At 39.9% G+C, this 16,574-nt stretch overlaps 1 protein-coding gene across 3 annotated transcripts in view; it reads right to left on the bottom strand.

Moving 5' to 3' along the window:
• LOC149089835 (uncharacterized) overlaps positions 1 to 16,574 on the bottom strand; it is a 58,691-nt gene that overhangs the window by 29,981 nt on the left and 12,136 nt on the right. For 2 of the 3 annotated variants that reach the window (XM_089250359.1, XM_089250436.1), the window contains exon 2: positions 14,270 to 16,055. The exons of the other annotated variant lie outside the window; for it this stretch is intronic. In XM_089250359.1, coding sequence (XP_089106485.1) covers positions 15,126 to 16,055 — 930 coding nt within the window. In that variant the 3' untranslated portion in view covers positions 14,270 to 15,125. Of the gene's footprint in view, positions 1 to 14,269; positions 16,056 to 16,574 lie in introns of those variants that run through there. 3 annotated transcript variants of the gene reach the window in all.

The following is a 16,574-nucleotide window of genomic DNA, read 5'->3' as shown; positions in this document are numbered from 1 at the left end:
TATCAGTTCATTTTTTTTTTTTTTTTCAGACCTCCCGTATACAGTATAAATACAAAAAACAACGCCACAACAGGCAAAATGCCCAACGAGTAGAACTTCGTTAATTCGAATATAGTTAATATAATTTCGGATAATTCGAACTTTTACGACCTGCCCTTGAGTTTTCACTCTAATTCAATGTTAAAAATTTCTCGTTTAATTCGAATTTTTTTCGAATGTTTTGGATAATTTGAAGTTGGAGGGGAAAAATCGTGATTTTTGTATGAGCAAATTTAGTTTGGAAAATTTGTACACGAAGTCAGACTTTGCTTTTCTCGGCGAAGTTGTTAGATAACAAATCTTAAAAGACAAATAAATGTTTGAATGTTCAGTTTTTCTCTACAGTTTCTTTGATAATTTAATGCCATTTTAACATTGTTCAGCTGGAGTGCATCGAGAATATGTCCACTTTATACAACCGATTATGTTGTTAAGCCTATGAATCAAATTGTTGTACCATTCAAGATCTGAATCTCTTTGTCGTCATTAAGAATATGGAAAGTAATACGTTAATGAAAGTATATTTCTTTCATAGCATAAGAATAATGAGCAAAATTTGGGAAACAGTTTCTGCAACGGGTGATTATGAAATCAGGCTTTGAGCATGGTCACGAAATTCTGCAGCGGCGCTGATTCCAGAACAGTGGGATATTGTAGCAGCTGAGATCAATGTATTATAATTATAAATCATTAAAGTTTTTGAACCAGCTCTGTAGCAGATGATGAAATTTTAATAATGATAGTTATTAACTTATGTGCATGTTAATGATGCAATTTGCAGTCGTTTCACAAATTCTAGGATAGATAAATTGGATAATTCTAACTTTTTTCCAGTGATTTTTGACTTCGAATTAACCAAGTTCGACTGTATATGGGACTGCTCTTTATTTCGGATAAACATCCCAAAGCCCATAAAAAATTAAGAGTTCTATTTGTTCCATAATTTCGATTTTATGAGGAGGCGGGAAGAATCAACAAGGTCACATTCAATAATTTGCCCTCATCACTACACCGAAAATGCTTCTTCGAGATAAACGCGGTAAATTGTTATCCCAAATACGGTACTCATCAGTTGCCGCCAAAAATGATGCCAGAGCTGAGCAAAGTGGCTAATTATCGATACTTGATTTTCCAGTAACAAACAAAAATTCCAGAAGGCTTATTTGAAAATATGGGGAAAAAACAGGAAATTTTTTTTTTGCGGAAAAAAAATCGAGACGGCCAAAATTACGGGAATATCCGAAAAATATGGGCCATGATCATCACCAAAATTTTCTTATTGTGGCTCTCTTTTTATTCTTTATATGTCATTAGTTTCTATCAAAATCTTCACACACAAAAATATCTGTCTCTCATAATTTTAGTAGTGGAAGAGCCAACATTCAAGCATGGACGGAGATACGGGGGGAGCCTAGGGGGCTTTTCCGGCGTCAAAGGTAGAGTCGACTAACCTAATGTATATGTGTATATATGAATTGACATCATCATCGTTCCCCCTCCCCAGACTTCCAAGTCTATCTCCGCCTATGCATTAACCCTCCGAGGATCACAGAAGATTCACAAAATGGTTTGAAAAAAAACACTTCACCTTCAACAAAATGTTTTCAAAAGTGGCCAGCTAGAAAATGCTTTCCCCCCTTCTGCTCCGCAGGACATCGAGCAAGGGGTGCTAGGGATTTGACTGAAGTGACATTTCTGTAACGCCCACTTAATGCCTCTATTCTTTAGGCTGAACAATAGTGCATCTCTGGACTTTTGTCGAACCTGCTCAATCGTACTGACAGAGTAGAGAGTTATTTACTTGTTCCGGTTGACTATTTAGAAATATAGATGAGGGAAATGTGCTGAAAAATCTGTATTTTAGATGTTCTGCATATGAGATAATTTAATTTAGGTGTTGAAAAAATAAAGGAGGAGAAGTGTGTATAGAGATCTTGAACGTATAATTTATGCTTGATTTTTTTTTTTAGATCATCAATCCATTTTAGGGGTTCTTATCGCATCGGCTTCAGAAATGGGTCATACAAATCCATCTAAATTATAAATACCTTATATTTGCTGTTCCACTAATGTCACAAATAATTAAAATCGAACATTTTGTTTGTATAGGTGTGTACAAACTTTGTTATAGGCGTTTGTATTGGTATTTAATAGGAGCTTTCAGATACAAAATATAAGACTTCTAAAGTTGATCATTCTGTTGAATTTGCGTTACGGCTAAAAAAAAGTAAAAAAACTCCAATTTAATTTAATACTATGTCATTTCCGTTTTCAATACTCGTATTTTTTAGTTCGGCGTTTCTCAACCTTCCTGATCCCAAGGACCACTGAGATGTCTCATACAATTTTTCGGACCACATGTGTCCCCTATTACGGAACATTCCTATAATTTTGTTCCGATTATTTTTTTTATACAATTTGTTCCGTTTTTTTCAACGAGGCTTTATTTAAATTTGTAAATTTACTGAAGTCGTCAATGCACAGACACGCATTCATGTTGCAAGGGGTACTATAGTTATTAAAATATAAAATTTAACTTTCTATACGGAGGACATACTATGCCCAAAAATCCAACTAGAAAGTTATTGTCCTGACTCTTCTTATGATGTCACAAAATTCCACGTTTCTAAGTGGAATATTCACTGAGATATTCGAATTAGAAAAATGGGGAATGTTGGGGAAAAATAGCACTGGAGATGCGGGTAAACTGTTTTACCTCGTGGAAAAGTGGAATTTGTTTTTGTTGGCTGCAGTAGAGAGACAGACAGGGTACAACTTTTTAATTTGATTTTCGGCCACAGGGTGTCCGTACAAAAACTAATGTGTTTTATTTTTGTAACTAACAACCCTTTGGAACATGAACGACGTATCTCAGTAATGTTCGCTATTTGGATACTTTTTCTAATTGCGAGTATGCCTCTAGTGACAACGTTCGCCAGTAAAATGCCGTTCGTACCGTTACCTGTGCCCCCCGTATATATTTTATGGTAAATGCAAAAAATTCGGTTATTATGCATAATTCTAGACCATTTTGACAAATTTGTTAAATTTTTCGAATTTATCACATTTACCGGTGATAAATAGACAAATACCGATGTTCAAGACGAAGAGTCAAAAAGTCCGACTCTTTGTCTTGAACGGCGAGTAACTCCAGCTATAAAGATTATTTTGTCTTTCCACTATTTGTCTCTGCTACTGAAGAAGGAACTTCATACAGTTCCGAAACGTATCTAGCTGTTGTTCTCTTCTAATTTTTGGTATGCTCACGTTGTTTTCCCTAGTATATTGTCTCACCCAAAAGGTAATTCCAACATTCTAACGATAGCTAACATTACAAGATTGATAATAATTTATATGTTTTTATCATTATAACATTATTTTAATTTAATTTAATTCCCCCCATCACGTACGGGAAAACTGATAAGTGGTTGAATTTGGGAATATTTCTGCATAATTTGTTCCATATTTATGTTATTTATAAACTACATTCGGGAATTATGCGTAATCACTGATAAAAGTAATAAATCTAGGAAAATTAATCTACTTTATACTGACGCGATTGGTGATTACGCATAATAACTGGTGATTATGGGTAATCACCAATTTTTCATATTTACTGAAACATATACACATGAGTTCATACCATGCATACAAAATGAATTTTGATAGCTTTTCGATGAAATGTTTTCTCTAACATACAGATGTGGGGTAAACGAAGTACTTGAAAATTATAATGAATATCAGAAAGATACCTGAAGTAGCAATTATTAAATTTGTGAATTGAACCGATAGTAGAAAAATAAAAGAATGAGAAAAAGTCCCCATAAAAATACAGTAGGCAACAAAAATTCAGTAAAATGTTCCGCATTGCAAGGCATTGAGAACTAGCGGCACATTTGCAATATTAATAATATTCTCGCATATTTCTCGAGGATTTCTAGCATTAAGTTTTCACCAGTCCATATTACATCATTTATGTCTTCCTCTTCCGACTCGGTAACGGATTATTTTAGATGATTCATTTTTTGAGCTTGATAAAAGCTCTTCTCTGTCACTCATTTTTTTTTTACTTTGTTTCAATATTTTCGCTAGTGAAAATGAAGGTGATGAAGCAGTCAATTGATTATAGGCAACTGAATAACCGTTTTTGAGATAGTTTCTTATCAGGAAAGAAACAATTTTAGCTAACAATAAAAGGAGGGAAAAAAAAGAATTTCAGGAAGAGAGGAATTTAGAGGGGAAAGGAACGTTACGTTTCTTTCAAACTTGCTAGTACAATGAATAGGAATGTATTTTGTACAGGTAATACGGGGTATTTATCTGTATTTGAAGAATGGTCTACTTATCTGAACGCAAAGCTAATAAAGCTGAATAAATTCCTAAAAATTATATGTCGAACCCCCCCCCCTCCTCCTTCCCCCGTGAACTTCCGTATCTCTGCTCATTACTATGTGCAAGATTACAAGAAAAATAAATCTGAGATCAAAGGTTCCACTTATGGACCCTTTGTCACCGATGTTCAAATGATGAATTTTTTTCACAGAGTAATTTCTCAATCACAAACGAAAAACTCCTTCTTTACGGCCACTCCTCTTTTACGGACAAGTTGGTTTGTTCCGCAGGGTGTCCACAAGAGAGGGGTTCTGAAATGTCTCTCACTAGACATTTATAAGAGTCAGACTGAAGGAGCATTCGGAATTACACAATAGCATAAATGCGCTTTATTCCAACATTGGTACAATAGTTACGGAGAAACACAACCGACCGCCATGGCCGCTAGAACTCGAATCGCGCAGACAATCGAACGGCGCGCGCTCATTTAAGCTCGCGCTATGCGCTGTTGCCAAGTCATACATATAAATATAACACATATATAACACCTTCCCTTCTAAAAGAAAGTCTGCACTACAATGCACGAGTTCAGTTACGCAACTCACTACACACCTAGTCTTTCAGGTGGTCGCCTGCGACGTTGCGATCGCCTCAGATGAGGAGGTGATGAATCAACAGCTTGAGGATTCCTTGCCTTCGTTGGTTCATTTCTGATGGACTCGGTATTCTCCGTCTGATCGGGCCCCTCTGATTTATTGGGCTGCTGGGATACCTCGGAACCAGCTGAACGCGAAGGTGACACCGAACGCCGTTGACGCAATTGGTCCCGATGCCGAACCACGTGACCCGAAGGAGTACTCACTTCCGACATGACCCTACCCCTTGAAGTGGAGACCGTTCCTGGGATCCACCTTGGGCCACTTGCGTAGTTTCTGCACCATACCTTATCCTCAGGTGCAAACTTGGGTTTGAGATCGGGATCCGTCGCCAGATGTTGACCCGGTTTCAACAGGTCCAACCTGCTTCTCATGAGTCTGTTGAACATCGCCGTACCAGGAGCTTGACCAGTTGATGAAACAGGTGTCCTTCGATAGTGAAACAGAAATCTGTCAAGCCTTTCTTGGAAGGAACCGCCCTTAATTTTCCTCAAAGCATCCTTCATGGAGCGCACCGCTCTTTCAGCCAACCCATTTGACTGCGGGTGATACGGCGCAGCTCGGACATGGATGATCCCGTTCCTACGAAGGAAATCCGAGAACTCCTGACTAGTGAACGATGTTGCGTTATCACTGACGATTGTTCTGGGCAGTCCGAATCTCGCAAAGAGGGATCGTAATGCAGCGACCGTAGCAGCTGACGATGTCAAAGACACCGGAATTGCTTCCAACCACTTAGTGGCAGCATCCACTACTAACAAAACGATGTGGTTATCAAACGGGCCTGCATGGTCGATATGAATTCTGCTCCAAGGCTCCGTTGTGGAAGGCCATGGTGCCAAGTTTGATGGAGCAACGGAAGCTTCGACTTGACAATCGATGCACGAACGCACCAAGTCCTCAATGTCCTTATCAATATTCGGCCACCACACAGACTGTCTAGCCAAGGCTTTGAGAGCACCCATACCTTGGTGACCCCCATGAAGCTCCGACAGCACGTACTTCCTGTACTTTGGTGGCACATATATTCTATTCGCACGTATAATAATACCGTTTTCCACTGACAAGTCAGTTCGGCAGAGCCAGAAAGGATGAATTTCAGCCGTTACACGCCTGGGCCAGCCTTGTGCTATGTATCTCTTCACTTTCAACAGAACAGGATCAGCATCTAACTCCTTCTGGAAATGAAATCTGGTCATCGCCATCATCCATAGATTCCAGCAATAATATTACATCAGCAGGCGTTGGAGAATCAGTCACAGTTGTCGGCACAGGTAGCCTACTGAAAGCATCAGCATTAGCATGAGAAGATCCTTTCCGATACACAATGTTGTACGAGTACCCTGATAGTACAAGCGCCCATCGCTGAATGCGAGAAGCAGCCATTGGAGCCACTGGTTTAGTCTCAGAAAACAGGCTCACTAGGGGCTGATGATCGGTAACCAAAGTGAATGTTCTTCCCAGAAGATATTTCCGATACCGTGTAACCCCGAAGACCAACGACAAGGCTTCTCTTTCGATCTGGCTGTAGTTCCTTTCCGCTTTCGTCAGGGATCTAGACGCAAAAGCAATAGGACGATCGCCCACAGCTGAGGGATGAGACAACACAGCTCCTACTCCGTACGGACTAGCGTCACACTCGAGACGCACTTCCTTACTTTCATCGAAGTGGACCAACAACGAAGATGTAGACAATCTTTTCTTTGCTTCTTGGAAAGACTTCCTTTCCTGCTCAGTCCATTTCCAACATGAATTCTTATTCAACAACTTATACAATGGTGCTAGCATAGAGGACATATTTGGAAGGAATTTTGCATAATAAGTCAGCAAACCTATGAAAGACCTCAGTTCATCCGCATTCTTTGGCTCAGGAGCTTTCTCAATGGCTTCCAACTTCGTTTGCACTGGATGTAGGCCTTCTGCATCGATTCTATGCCCCAGATATTCTACTGACGTCTGCATGAACGAGCACTTCGAGGGATGTAGCTTGATACCAGCTTCCTGCAAAGTACACAACACTTTGCTCAGATTCCTTAAATGATCCGAAACAGAGCTGCCTGTTATCAGCAAGTCGTCTAGGTAGCACAACGCATTTTCATGCCCTTGCAAGAGCTTGTCCATTTCTCTCTGAAAAATTGATGGAGCTGACGCTACCCCAAAAGGCAGTCTCGTGTACCTGAACAAACCTTTATGAGTGTTAATTACCAATAAGTCCCTGGAAGCTTCATCCAATTCCAATTGACAGTACGCATCCGATAAGTCGATCTTTGAAAAAGTCACTCCTCCTGAAAGACGAGCGAACAAATCCTCGACTTTGGGTAACGGATACCTCTCGAGATCTGTCGCAACGTTAGCGGTGAGCTTAAAGTCACCACACAGTCGAATCCTACCGTTCGCCTTTAGGACTGGTACTACAGGTGTCGCCCATTCCGATGACGACACTCGTTCCAAAACGCCTAAATCCAAAAGTCTACTTATTTCTTCTTCTACCTTCTTCTTATAAGCGTAAGGCACGGGACGAGCTTTGAAGAATTTCGGTGAAGCACAGCCTTTTCTTTTCAGACGAACCTTCACATTTTTCAGCTTCCCGAGACCCCCCGAAAACAGTTCTTGATGTTCATCCAAGACGGCCTGCAAGTCCCGTGACGAAGATTTCACGTCAACCTGGATCGTGTTTGTAGAGCCAGCCGAATAAATAGTGCTCAACACCCCTAGTTCGCGGATCCAATTTCGTCCCATCAAGATCACGGAACACTGATCCACCACCAGGATCGGAAGCATTTCACAACTGGATTCGTACTTCACAGAAACATCCATCGTGCCCACTATCTTCAGACTATGCCTTGTAAAAGATCTGAGCTTTATACGAGTGTCTTTCAAAGGTGGAAATCGACATCGGTGCTTCTTGAACATCGAATAAGGCATCACCGAAAAAGGTGCTCCCGTGTCCACCTGCATTACCATAGGTAGCCCTTCAATCACGACTTGCACGGTACAAGGTGGTGGGAAATCAGACATCGAGTTCAACGTCAACACATCGAACGCCGGAGACGAGTTATCCAGCTGGTCGACTTGATTCACTCTGTTCGCACAACGTCCTTGGCCTTTGACTCCAACACTCCATCTGTTCTTCACTGACTTGCATACTCTGGCTAAGTGTCCCGTCTTCCCGCATGAATGGCACGTACTCTTGGCAAACTTGCAAGTTGAGGACTTGTGTCCACTTGCACCACAAGCATAGCAGGAAAACATAACCTTGGCTTGTGACGGGTGATGACCTCTGGAACTTTTCAGTTGCTGCTTCGCTCGCGTCTGCTTTACAAACAGCACTTCCGCTGGAGACGTGTTGTCACCACGCAGGTTAGAGGCGTTTTTCGAGGCCGCTTCCATCGACATCGCGATCTCCGACGCCCGATCGAAAGACAGATCTCTTTCCGCCAACAGCCTTCTCTGAATAGCGTCATCATTTATCCCACATACGAGCCGATCTCGTAGCATTTCCGCTAAAGTACGCCCATAACTGCAAAACCTGGCGAGAGTTCGAAGTTCGGCTATGAAGGTTGGCACAGACTCTCCCGGCTTCCTACAGCGACAGTTGAATTTGAACCGCTCTACGATCTCCGACGGAGCCGGTTCGAAATGATTCCTGAGAACGTCTATCAGTTCTGCTAGCGTTCGATCCGTGGGTAAGGCTGGGGACACCAGACTCCTTATCAAGCCATACGTCGGCGCACCCACCAGCGATAGGAATATCGCACGTCTGCGGACATCATCCGTAACTTCATTCGCAACAAAATATTGATACAATCGCTCGGCATACTCCGAAAACGGTTCTTTCGCGCGGTCGAATTCTCCGATTATCCCGAAACCTGCCATCCGGAGCGTATGAGGAAATCGCTTGAAGAAACTAAGCCTACCTCGCTAGCGCTTGCTTCTATCTTGTTCCCGTCCTGCCGAGACGATGATTTTCAACTCCTGCAGAATGACGATAGATCCCGTACTCGTCGCCACTGAAATGTCTCTCACTAGACATTTATAAGAGTCAGACTGAAGGAGCATTCGGAATTACACAATAGCATAAATGCGCTTTATTCCAACATTGGTACAATAGTTACGGAGAAACACAACCGACCGCCATGGCCGCTAGAACTCGAATCGCGCAGACAATCGAACGGCGCGCGCTCATTTAAGCTCGCGCTATGCGCTGTTGCCAAGTCATACATATAAATATAACACATATATAACAGGTTCCCACTGTATTTCATTCATAAGCGGATGCAGGCACTTCGAACGAGGGGGAGGGGGCGGATTTTCCTCCTCCACTCTCCGCCTATGATAATACAGATTTATTTTTGGGGAAACGGAGGGTGGTAGGGGCAAAGGGGCAGGGAGGCTGACCCGTGCACCGACCCCCCAAGCCCATTAAAAATTGGGAAAAAGAAATTATACAGTGAAACTCCTCTAAGACAACAGGTTGGCCGCTGATCGCATACAGAGGTGGCCGCGAAATAGGGGTTATTTTTCTATTATGTCTATGGAGCCTATTTTCCGTTCCGAGAAAAACTTGCCGCAAAGGTAAGTTGGCCAGAGAATAAGGTTGGCCGCTTATGAAAGTTTCACTAGATTTATGAGAAAAAAATTGAAATATAAAAAAAAATACTCTCTTTATATGTTATATTTAAAAATTTCTGTTAATATAAATGCTTTTTGAAGGGTAGTAACTCAGAATTTCTCAGGAAGAAAATTTTTGTGCCCCTAAGTCTTTTATGCCTCTCCCGAAAGTTGATCCTGCGTACGCCACTCGGTAGAGGCGACCAGTCCCGTCTGTTTCCGCTCATGATTTTATTGCTCTGCTACAACATTGCTATAGGTATTTAATTTTCAATTGCAGCACACAATTATTGAAAGGTTGCATAAAATTTCTATGATAAACACAACGTTTAATAAAAATTGGCGACATTGATAAATTGACAGAATGAAATATGCTACAGTCTATCTAAGTCTTTTACAAGAAAATCTGTTTCCCTTTGTTGACGGGAATTATCTGATATCCAAGAATGCTTCTACAGTATATCACTGCTGAGTTCCTAATACCTCCCCAACCCAAAGTAGTCTCCGTGATAATCCTCGAAGAAAACCGATGCCAAACAACACTCAATTGTTCATTTGTGTTCGTGTATGTATGAGTATTTGTGTTATCAATGTGTAGGAAGGTACGTGTGCCCCACAACTCTTCTTTTCCCGTGTCCTTTTATTTTAGAGATCTTCAAGTGAGGGGCAGTCTGAAAGATTAAAAATGGAGAAAGGAAAGGGGCGTATGACATGACAGTATTAGTGTCCGGTGCAATACAAAAGAATGGGGGAAGGAACTGGTTTTCTCGACGCAGATGTGCGTTCCTGGCACTTTCGAAACCATTTTCGGTGAACGCATATGTGAGTTGCTGCCCCTTTTGGTACACTAGAGTTTTGACTCACATATGCGTCGCGGCCCCTCAGCTGGTTAAAGGTTTAGTTTAGCGAACAAACGTGAGAGTTGAATATTTTGTATTTATGGCCGTAAAACAAATTATTGGAATAAAATTAAATTGCTGGAATAAGTAATATTTAAATGAATACAATTGATTATACTTGAAAAAAAATTATAACTTAAATAACCTGAATGTAATTTATTAATAAGAATTTCCCTTATCCCCATCATTTAATCTGAAAACCACACTGAACATAAAGTTAAATTTTTGTAGTTGAAATAAATTATTTAAAAAAAAATTATTTATACCAAATATTTTATATTTTTTGATTATTTTTCTTTTTTCTTCAAGCAGAAGCTATATATACGAACTTTTACTGCTATCTATTGTATCGATATAAAACTAAATGCATCAGTTGATTAAAACGGCAAAAGATGGCAGCACAATACATCTAAATATTATTGGCCATTTGAAGTTCAATTTTTTAAGGTTTCATCATGGAGCTTATATTAGTAATATATGCTCGATGGGTTGCATACAGTGATGGTAGCTTGTGGGAAATTTCCCATATTCATGGGGAAAATTGGCCAAAATTTGTCCCAGTGGGAAATTTCTTAGCATTTGTGGGAAATTTTCTAGTTCATCAAACAAAATAATTTTTTGAAAAAAATAAAGAAATTAATGCAGTGTAATACTTTTCTATTAGAAAATACTGTACTTGATTAGGTATTTTTCTCGCTAGATAGCAGCACATTTTTCGGAATACGTGGGACAAATTTAGTCAGAAGGGAAATTTTTTGAGGGAAATTTTGCGGGAAGAGGTTACTAGCAGGGCCGTCTGAACGCATGAGCTCACACGGGAACACCCCGGGGCCTCAAGAGAAGAAGGGGTCTCAGAAAACGAGAAATGGTTGAATAGTTCAAGAATTTTTCCAGGTTGGGCCTAGTTTGGTAAGTATCTAGTTGTTGCCCTGGGTATGCTTATAATGGCCCTAAATGATTCTGTTATCATCACAGTAGTGGCCTCGGATAAGCGTGACTCATAGGCAGAGATAGGCTTGGCAGTCTGGGGAGCACAGATATTATTGCTGAGGGGGGCACGATGATGATGTCAATTGCGTTATACATATACGCAAAAGATAAGTCGACTCCACCTTTGACGCTGGGGAAGGGGGGCATCGATGCCGTTGTTGAAAGCACCCAGCACGCAGTGGCCCAATCTTCTCCAATAAAGCCGGGATTACACAATAAAAATTTGATAAAAGATCCTTTGCCAAACTTAAAAAACAACCAATAAACGTATCGGGTGCATTCGAGTGAATGCAGCAGATGCGCTCGCTGGTTGCATTTTTCAAGTTTTAAAGGAGAACTTTTATCTAACTCTTATAGTGCAATCATGGCCTAAGAGAAGGTTTTTATTTCGACCAGACCAGAATTGAATTTCCGAGACCCAGAACTCGGGGGCCGAAAGAAAGCTGGGTCTCTAGTAGACATTCAACTCCGGTCTATGGAGTTGGTCTATCCGGTCTATCTCCAGCTTCTGGAGGGGGGGGGGGGCCTAATGGAAAAAAAAAACTTCTCTTAGGCCTGCATTACACTATAAAAATTCTTCAAGGCGATGGGAGAAAAAAAATTCTGAAGGGGGCGAATGGGGCAGAAAATGTTGGAAACTATGGTGTAGAATCTACATCTTTTCGCCCCCCAACGCAATCTAACACATAGAATCTTATGTTACACCCGTAGCTTCTACCGCCGTCTGGAATATTCCATCATCCCCCGGGGACATTAACGTCCACGTTGGGAATCACTGGTGTAGATCATTGAGTATCAGACTGTAAATCCGAAGACCATGGTTCGAATCCAGCTTGAGAAAGAGTTATAACCAATATCTTTTTTTCTACTCTCCCGAAAATGATTTAAACCTTTTAATTTTCTTTACTAATGCAATACATTTTACAATAAATTTTTCCGACCCCTAAAATACAAGTATATAATAAATTAAATATTATAACGAAAGCACGTAGAAAAAATTAAGACCAATAATGTTCTAAAAATGTAGTTATATTTTAGTACCTTTTCTCTTCCGAAGTTTCGATTTTTAAAATACTTTATTAAATATTACGACCATTAACGTGCATATAACATGTTCCTTTTTTTATACTATAATTTTTCTGTTGGATTTGTTATCGAAGAATGCATTGATAAATTAAAGAAATGTTTTACTGAAATTCGCCAATATTTTCGTGATCCGCCCTTCAGCCGTTTGAATATTTCAGTTTTTGCTCTCAGTTGTGTATATACTGTATATTTGTTGGTTTAAAAAATAAAATCGTTTATATCGCATTGAAAATAACCCAATTTTGCACGTTTCTGAAATATCTCGAGGAACAGCGTCGAAAAATATTACCTACCTTGTTTACACCGCTGTTCGGTGATCTGATGCGAAAAAAAGATATCGTGGAGTTACGCCAATTATTGTACACACAGGCTGAAGCAACGTGGTTTACTGTGCGGAAAAAATTACGAAAAAAATCGTTTAATCGCGGTGCAACTGCGAATTATGCCCCTGGGGACACTACTGATGGTAACAGAAAATCACCTCGAGCCACAACTAGATACTTGTCACAGATTACTTTTATGACTAAGCCACTCTCATTTAACAAGCAGCTTTGGAAAACTTTTATACCCCCCCCCCCGTTTATGAAATTAGAAAAAACTATTGTAATAATTGACTAGCTATAATACCCGACGCTGCCCGGGTTTTCTTTAATGAGACTTTTTGGATCACGTAATATCTCCCTCTTCCTATGAGGGACATGCAAACCGTGTCTAAGTTCACCAATATGGCGACTTCCTGCGCGACTCATGAAATAAACAAATCTAGATCTAAAGAAACGTAGAAATTATCTCTTTTTTTTTTAAAGGGGCGCTAAGTATTTCGATTCCTCCCCCCCTGAAATTCAAGTTATCTATCTTCCTATTTCAGCTTTCACAAATGCTTAATTAAAGCTGTGGAATTTTTTCGATGTACTTTTTACGGGCCCTTAATTAATTTTAAAATATCCTAACCCACATGAATTTATACAGTTGAATAATCAAAAGACAATACGGAGACATTAATTTTCATGCTTGTCAGGATATAAATAAAAAGTTGAAAACAATGTTATTGCATGAATATCCAGCTACAAAGTAGGTCCGTTCAATTATTTCATATTTAATTTTTTGGGCTTCGTATATCTCCAAGCGAACTCAATATTTCAAAAATCGAGAATTCAATACAATTTTTTAAGTTATTGATGTGTGGAAAACCCAACCAAATTTTCGCATTTCTACAGTAAACTCGGCAATTTTAACACTGATTTCTATGGGGGTCATTCTTTGCCTGTCTTTCAAAGCAATGCTGATGATGATTATGACGTCTATTCAAAAAGCCTCATTACTGAGAGTATTGAAAATATGGCAAACCATTATAAATGCATAAACTATTATGCATATACTTACAGGATTAGAGAAGTGACAAACCATTGTAAAGGCATATAAACGCATTGCTAGGGAACCACGGTAACAAAAAAAAAACTTTCCGAAAGTGATTGTTGAGGCTGAAAAACCATTGTTGCCCGACAGTTTTTTTTCCCATTTGGGGCATTTGCCCTGCTCTGACGAAATTTTTTAAGTGGCCTATCGTTCAAGTCGGGTCCCATTTGGTATATATGTAAAATTTGGTAACGATCGATCTAAAAATGTAGATTTGTATAGAGAACAACACACACACATACAGAAAATCAATTTTATATATATAGATAGATTGTATTATAAAATTCTATGAAATGACACTTAAGTTTTTATTCGACTTCGATAAAAACGTTTCCTAGTAAATCATAATCTGTCTTAAAATTGACATGATGAAAATCGCGATTACATCGACTTTGAAGATATCAACTGAATGTCGAAAATAATGACCATAATATGCAAATACTTTGAATTTTGGAGGATAGCTGACGCTATTCACGAATTGAACCCTCATTTACTGTTAAATAATGCATATAACAATTTTATCCTTGAGAAATTAAAAAATTTTGAATTAAATAAGTATTGATTAATTAAATTTATATATATACGCTCTAGCGAAGGAAAATCTCTACCTCCTCTGTAGCTTAGTGGTCAGAGCATTCGTCCGGCAATCGAGGGACCCGGGTTCGACTCCCGGTGGTGTCAGAGGTGAGTTTTTCCTTTCTTAAAAAAACATCTCAAATAATAAATATTTTCACAACATCCAATCTTCCGTATATCTTGTAAATTTATTTTCAATTATTTATTCAAGATACGCTTTCACTGAATGCCAAATATTAAAGCGCGTGCGAGCGCATTAAGATTAGGCATTCATTCTTCGCCCATCACATTCATGGGTTCGACTCTCTGAAGTATTCAAGAAATTTTATGAACGGAAAATGGCGTCCTGAAATATTTTATATCATTGCATGGCGTACGAAAGACGTGAATTTATGACCAGTACATATACGACATTGAAATACGTCAAAATAACGTAAGTTTTCTCCTGACTGTGACGTCAATCGAACAAAAATTTCCACGACAAACATTACGTCAGGTACTACTTGGGTAAATTATCAATTTAATGTTCACATTTCACATTGATTCTCGAAGTGTTTTTCTTGATATTTTCCCGATTCTTGTCCAGAACTTGCCGCATTTTATGGACTTTCTTGGGCACTTCGCTGACTTTGCTGACAGCGATTTCGAGCGCCATCTTGCTGGCATCGGTAATCTCCATTTCGGAATAGCAGAAGCTCACATCTTCCAGGAAAGACGATATCTGACTACCCGTGGACTTGCACCGATCCACGAAACTCGCGTACGAAGTGTCCTCCTTGATGCCCTTTCGTACGTTGTCGTAGATGCTTTTGGCAGAGTTGAAATTGTGGATAAGCTCCAGTAAAGCATCGAAAAACTTACTCGTGTCGTCTTTGTCTTTGGCCCTGACGAGTCGTATCCGTTGGAAGAACCTTTTGAGGCCAGGTGTCTTGGTCTCGACCTCCATGAAGTTGTACTTGACGTTCTTGACGAAATCGTCGATTTCTACCTTCAATTCCGTAAACTTCGAATCGAATCCATTCCAGAGAATCTTGGCCTTTTCCGTTGTGCTCCGGTCAGTTTCCAAAACTGGAGTAAGGGACCTTATCTTCTCCCTAATCTTTTCCGATTCCGTCTCGTGGTAGAATCTCAAGAAATCGTCTCCGAAGCTGATGACCAGCAGCGCCACGAGAAGCCCGGCGCTGAAGTAGAAACTGAGAACTAGCACCAAGACTTTGAGGAAGACGCTGAGCGATTGCAATCGGTAACATAAATTGTCTATTTCTTCCTGGATCTGGAATTTAGCTGTCGCATCTTCCAAGACATCCAGAGTCATTTCTCTCTGGGGTATCCAGGTGTCGCGACAGTGTCTTACGAATATCATTTTCTTGTTATTGACGCTTTCCAAAATCTGTGGGATGCTGGTCACGATTTTCTCGAACACGAGATCTTCGGGTCTGGGACCCAATTCCTTAAACAAAGGAAAATTTATAAGTATATTTGTGAAATCATTAAATACTTTTCGGAATTTATTACTAATAAAAATTATCTCCATCCATGACTTCGTTCAGAGAGCGACAGACCTACAGCAGTACAAATATTCAATCATTACACTTTACTTATAGTTTGAAAAATAGATGGCAGCACTAAAAATTCATGCACTCGGACTATTAGGTATACATGCACACTTCCGGCTCAACGATGCCAGTACGAGGCCATACCATGAGCGAGTGAGAACAAGAGCAACATCACGATCGTAACCTTCGAATAAGTCCCAACTCGGTCGGTCAGCTTGCCTAATCGCATAAGCAATACTTTTGTTCGGCTCAACTCATTCGGTAGTAAATTGCCCATAGCGATAGACCGGAGTTGTCCTTGGTATACTTCTCCCTTACCTCAACCATTTTCCTTTTTCTTTTTAGGTAGGCTGACCATACTTCCTCGAGAAAAATACGGGATATTGGACTCCTAAATACGGGAAAATAACGAC

Source organism: Pholcus phalangioides, unplaced genomic scaffold, assembly GCF_987345545.1.
Source record: "Pholcus phalangioides strain wild (caught in Gottingen) unplaced genomic scaffold, Ppha-v1.0 ptg000001l_1, whole genome shotgun sequence".
Lineage (NCBI taxonomy): Eukaryota > Metazoa > Arthropoda > Arachnida > Araneae > Pholcidae > Pholcus > Pholcus phalangioides.
This window is presented reverse-complemented; position numbering and strand designations above follow the sequence as displayed.